Source organism: Mastomys coucha, unplaced genomic scaffold, assembly GCF_008632895.1.
Source record: "Mastomys coucha isolate ucsf_1 unplaced genomic scaffold, UCSF_Mcou_1 pScaffold6, whole genome shotgun sequence".
Taxonomy (NCBI): Eukaryota; Metazoa; Chordata; class Mammalia; order Rodentia; family Muridae; genus Mastomys; species Mastomys coucha.
The window spans coordinates 123,190,498-123,196,234 of record NW_022196912.1 but is presented as its reverse complement, the minus strand read 5'-3'; the positions used below and the strand labels follow the sequence as shown (position 1 = coordinate 123,196,234).

The 5,737-nt window shown below is 54.0% G+C and overlaps 1 protein-coding gene across 4 annotated transcripts in view; it reads right to left on the bottom strand.

Annotated features, from left to right (window-relative positions):
* Dlk1 (delta like non-canonical Notch ligand 1) overlaps positions 1-4,117 on the bottom strand; it is a 7,634-nt gene extending 3,517 nt beyond the window's left edge. For 2 of the 4 annotated variants that reach the window (XM_031356594.1, XM_031356597.1), the window contains exons 1-3: positions 3,421-3,687; positions 2,109-2,172; positions 1,521-1,651 (exon numbers count right to left, since the gene is read on the bottom strand). In XM_031356594.1, the coding sequence (XP_031212454.1) occupies positions 1,521-1,651; positions 2,109-2,172; positions 3,421-3,487 (262 nt within the window). In that variant the 5' untranslated portion in view covers positions 3,488-3,687. Of the gene's footprint in view, positions 1-1,520; positions 1,652-2,108; positions 2,173-3,420; positions 3,688-3,851 lie in introns of those variants that run through there. The other 2 variants (XM_031356595.1, XM_031356596.1) reach the window with 2 other exon arrangements.
* Positions 4,118-5,737: the final 1,620 nt, after the last annotated feature.

Sequence of the window (5,737 nt, the reverse complement as noted above, 5' to 3'; positions counted from 1 at the left end):
AAAAAAAAAAAAGAAAAAAGAAAAAAAAAACCTGCAGGAGCCCGGTGTGGTGCAAGAAAACATAAAGAGGATTTATCTTTCCGGGATAACGCCAGCAAAACGTTAGTGCAAAGAGCCTCTGCAGCTGGCTCGGGCTTCCCTGCCCCTGCACTCCTGCCGATTGGGATCTTGAATTTAAGATAAAGATCTGGCGACCACCCCCCTCCAGACTATGCCTGCTCATTCCCCCTAGGCCTCCCACCCCAAAGACTGGGGTAAATCAGCTGCTGCTGAAGAGGACAACGGAGGGGATTCTCTGCTTGAACTGCAGCTGTGGCCATGCAGGCAGTGAGGGAGAGAGCCAGCAATTACCCAGGGGCTATGTCCCCCCTGGGACAACCCTTGACCCTAGCCATTTCCACCCAGACAACCATGAATGTGCTGGAGCGGGGCTACGCAGGCCAGGCGGAAGGATCTGCGAGGAAGAATCCTGTCTGGAAAGCTGTTTGGGGTTCAGATATTTAGAATGGAGGGATCCAAACTAAAAGCCTGCCCTAGGCAGTGATTTTTCCTAGCACCCCCAAACAAGTAGCTGCTGTTGCTGCTGCTGCTGCTGCTGCTGCTGCTGCTGTTGCTGCAAGGGGATGCAGAGCCATGGCCAGAGCATGAGTCAGCTACAGCAAAACCCCTCCTCCACCTGCCAAGCCACCACTCGGGAGATTTGGGGTACCCTTTGCTTCTTTGGTCCTTGGTTTCCCTATTTGTCATTGGCAGTGTTGAGGAGACAGTTCCTTGGGCATCTAGCCATCTGCCTTCCTTGGGAGGGGGCACATAAACCTTTATTCCCCAGGGCTTCGGTTTGTCTGGACTTTGTGGACAGGTTCAGTAAATGAGAATGGCCCTGAAACAATGCATCTGTCAGTCTACGATGATGATCATATACATTAATGAAGTCAACACATAACCCTAGTCTGCACCTTAACCCTTTCTCAGCCTCTCCCTACCAGGAACCCCCTGCAACACCTGAGTGACATCCCCCCAATCCTCCCCCCCCTTCTGGTTTACACTCAGCCCACCCCTCCCCTATTTGTTTGTTGGCCCCCCTTTCTTGATGTTTGAGCCCTGAGAATCACCTCTCCCACAGCACACACAGAACTCCCCAGTCCCCCAACTCCAGCAACCTGTGCAAGTAGCCCCAGTCTGTGATCCAGCAACCTTAAGCATGGTGGGTTTTTTGTTTTGTTTTGTTTTGTTTGTTTGTTTGTTTGTTTGTGAATCTTTATTCAATAGGCTGTTTCCCCAAGACCCCACCCTTGGTCCCCAACCCCCAAGGTTCGAGAACCTTCAGTGCTGAGGTAAACAAAGTGTAGTCTATACATTGGAGGAGGCCTTTGAGGCCCAGCAGGGAGTGCTTATACCATACATCACATACTACAAATAGAGAAGAGCTTTAGGGGCTCTGGAATATAGCTCAAGGTGGGGGTGAGGGAGGGAGAGGGTCCAAGGAGAAGGGAGGAGGGTAGGCTAAGGTCAGTGCCCACCTATTTCGCAGAATTTTCCATCCCAGCCGTCCTTGCAGATGCACTGCCATGGTTCCTTGCAGACTCCATTAACACAGCCAGGGGCAGTTACACACTTGTCACAGAGGGGACCCTCCCAGCCAACATGGCACCTATGTGGACAAAGGGGAGAGAGAGAGTGGGACATATGAGGGGAGCAGGGGTCCAAAGGGGACTCGCCAGTTGTCTTCTGTTGAATGGAGAACACTCGGTGGTCTTTGTAGAGTCCTAGGCCTGAGGCTTCCTTGGACAAACAGCAGCCACCTGAATGGAAAACTCAGAGAAGATGCTCAGGGGCAGAAACACAAGGGTCTTCCAGACCCCCACAAGAACCACATTTGGTGTGGTGGGTGATCTACGGTGCCTCTCCCCCCTCCCTGCAAGACACTCTTCTGATCCCCCTCCCTCCTGCACTCCCTCCTCCTCTCTTCCCCCCTCCCCACCAGTTTTCTGCAGAAGCAAGAAATCTGTGACGCAGTTTTATTTGCCAAAGCACCCCCCTCCTTTCAGCCTGGCTCCAGGACTCCACAGGACCTCCATCATGGCCCCCTAGACAGCCTCCTCCATTACCTGCAGACATTGTCAGCCTCGCAGAATCCATATTCAGGGTCGCAGGGTGGGTCGCATTCAGCCCCTGAGAAAGAGAAAAAGGGTACACAATTCACCCTACAAGGCCTAAAGAACACTACAAAATCCATTTTCTCTCACATGGCCTGCTGCCCCTCAACAGGAAGTCCAAAGACCCTCTTGGGTCCTACCAGCCTGGCACACAGTAGGCATTTCTTCTCTGTGGATACCTACCCAGAAAAACAATCTTGCCTGCTCCTAGCCATGGGCTAAGCACAGCATACCCCTGATTCTCCAAGTGTAAAGCAGACACCTTTCTCCCCAAAGGAAATAAGAGCCCCCAGACTCCTAAAAGTAGCAATGAAGGACAATGGAGAGAGGTAGCCTTTGACCTCTGGTCATTCTGTCAAGCCTCCCATTTGCAAGATGAGCTAAAGGGGAGATGTTGAAGTCTCTGAGAAAGCCCACACAAGCCCACCTGCCTAGCTCAGAGGCAGGTGATTTTACCCTAAGATTAACCCTAGTTAAACCAGGCAACCAAATCCTATCTCCCCCTTTCTCCTACCCCCACACTGGTCACATAAAAAGAACTGCGCAATAGCTCTGCAGGGCCTCTGAGATTCCGACGCTCTTAAGGGAGTCTGACCCTTTAATAGACACCTACTGTATGCATTTACTCAACCAGTTTTCCAGCTTCCCAGACAGCCCCCGACCCCCCACTCACAACTATTGGCGCATTGAGGGCTGGGGTCGCTGCGGGAAGGGGCCAACTCTCTCCTGCCAGAGACAGATGGCCTCTGCAGACAGAAGTGTCGCAGCCCCTCACCTAGAGAAACATGCCATGCAAGAGGGACTCCAGCTGTGCTCCTGTTGGAAATTGGGGGCCACGACTGCAAAGTCACCCCCCAAAGCCCCCAAGACCTGTTCCTAAGCACATAGGCCGTAACAGACACCCCCAAAGTTGCACCTTTGAGCATTTTTTTTTCCTTAAATGGAATACCTCCCAACGCAGTCTCCTTTTTCCATACCTCCTCAATCCGCGCAACGACACCCCTCTTGAACGCCACTTCTGCCGGGCGAGAAGGGACTAGGACCCTCCACCTCCCACAAACCTTGGGACCCCGGGATTGGGCTCAACACGCAAGAGTGGCGCAGGGAGGATGAGGCGGGCACAGTGCGGGGCTTAGGGTTAGGCGGGACGGGCGGGACTTGGGGCGCACGGGACAGGGAGAATGGGGTGGTCGGCGGGGTGGTCGGCGGGGCATCGCAGGCTTCCCCAGAGGGGGCGCAAGCCAAGCCGCCAGGGGGGGCTCACCATAGGTGCTGTGGCCGAAAGCCAGCAGGAGCAAGAGGACGCGCAGGAGGGCTCCGGTCGCGATCATCTCGGGGCGGCCTGGGTCGCGGTCCGGGGAGCGGAGGCGGTGCAGGGGCTGCTCCGGGGGCTGCGCTGGGCTTCTGGTTGCGGACCACGAAGGGGGCACGGGTGTCCAGCGGGAAGAAAGCCAGGGTTGCACCGGGGCGCACGCTGCTAAGTGCGGCTGCCGAGGAGCTGCCGCTGCGGCCCGCGCGCCGCCTTTTCGTACTGTCGTCCCCCCCCCGCGGCCCCCGCCCACGCCCACGCCTCGCGCGCACGGGGCAGGCGCCGGCCAGTCCCGGTGACCCACCCCCTGGCGGGGCCGCCCCCCAGCGCCGCGGCGCCCGGAAGCGGCTCGAGCACGCGGCCGCACTCTTTGACTAGACGGGTACCTGCGCACGATGGGCACGCGGTCCGCACACAGGACAGCACGCGGCTGGAGGCGGAGGCGGCGGCACTCGCACAGGCCCGCTTAGCGCAAGTCTCAGGAACCGAGCCAGGCGGGCGAAAGCCCTTGCACACACTCAGAATACAAAAACGCTCACAGACACAGTAAGACACTTAGGGCTGGGGTCCCGCGCACACACGGCGCGGGTCAGAAGCCCAGGAGGACCCAAACGCACACCACGAAGATGTGGAAGATGCACATGATCACAGATGCACATACGAAAACCACCACGAAAAGCCGAAGTCCCCCTGCGAGCCTGGCCATTGTGGAGTTTGGGGAAGGTGCAGATGCACTTGCCCCACGGACCCCCAACCCAAACACACCTTTCAGCACAGGCAAACCTTAATGCCTGTCCCTGTGGGGCACAGGTCACAGACCAGGGCAGCAGGAACACTGTCCACTGTCCGATCTGCTCCAAGCAGGGGAAAGCACCAGCTGAGAAAGACTGAGAGTCTTCCTGCCTATGCCGCCCCTCCACGCAGCCCGCCTGTAAACACAGGAGACCACTGGTAAACACCGACGACATCATGCGTCACCCCCTACCCCTCCTCCTCTCGCAGGTACCACAGTCACAGTCTGGGCCTTATCATGCTGAAACATAAAAGCACGGATTCTTTCCAACATGTACAGCACACACCTGATAGCAGCACCTATGCCCTGTCCCCAGATCTGTCAAAGACTCGTGGAAACATCCAACATATAAATTTCACCAAAGCACACACAATCCAACCCATCTTTGTTCACAGTGACACATGTTGACAGTCTCGCCAATATGTTCACACACACACACACACACACACACATCCTCACTTAGTGGCTTTCAACCAGAGATGGCTTAGAGGATGGGAGTGTGTGTGTGTGTAGGGGGTTACTGATTCTGCCAGTGTCCCTAGGACAATCCCCTTTTCCTGCTAGCTCCCCCAGCAGGGCTCAGAGCCTTTCACTCAGCCGGGAAGCGCCCCCATTTCCCATTCTGAGGCTCAAAAGGGGGAGGAACTGAGTGAACTGATAACTTTCCTGGACCAGGGAGGTGGCTCACTGGGTAAAGGGTGCTTGCAGTCAAACTTGAGTTTGATCCTTGACTCCTGCAGTTGGCCTTCGATCCCCACAGAACCCCCTTAAATAAAATGTAAATAGAGTCATTGACATAGCACGCTTGGCAAAGTGGAAAGGTGCTTGCCACCAAGCCTGACAGCTTGAATTTAATCTCAGACCTCACATGGTGGAAGGAGACTGGGAGAGACTGAGAGCTGTCGTCTTGTCTGGCCAGTACCTGACTCTCCTCTCCCCCATCCCCCACATCTGTCTCTATATGTAAAAAAGAAAAAAAAATCAAATATATGTTTTAAAATAAAATAAAATGTAAATAAATAATGTTTTTTTTTAATGTGGAGTTTGAATAGATGACTCAGCAGTAAAGATCATTTATTGGTTTTTCCAGAAGACCCAGGTTCAGTTCCCAGTTCCTATCTGGCAGCTCACCACTGATTGTAAATGCAGTTTCAAGAGCACCAGACACACACGTAGTATACACACATATAAATGTCTAAATAAAACAAAATGTAAATAAATAAATAAAAATAAAGTCTTTCAACCCGTGAGAAAAGATGTTAGGGTTTTTAGATGGGTCACCCAGTATTCTCAATTTGCATAGATTAATTGTCATTTAGCTCCCAGAGGCTGTGGGACTGTGTTTGCCTAGTCATGGCTTCCTTTTCATCACATGAGGTAGGGTTGTTAGGCAAGGGACAGTAACTCTCAATCTGGGGGGCATCTTCAGTCCAAGAGGGGGGCATCTGCCCTTGCCCAAGCAGGTTGGAAGAATCCTGC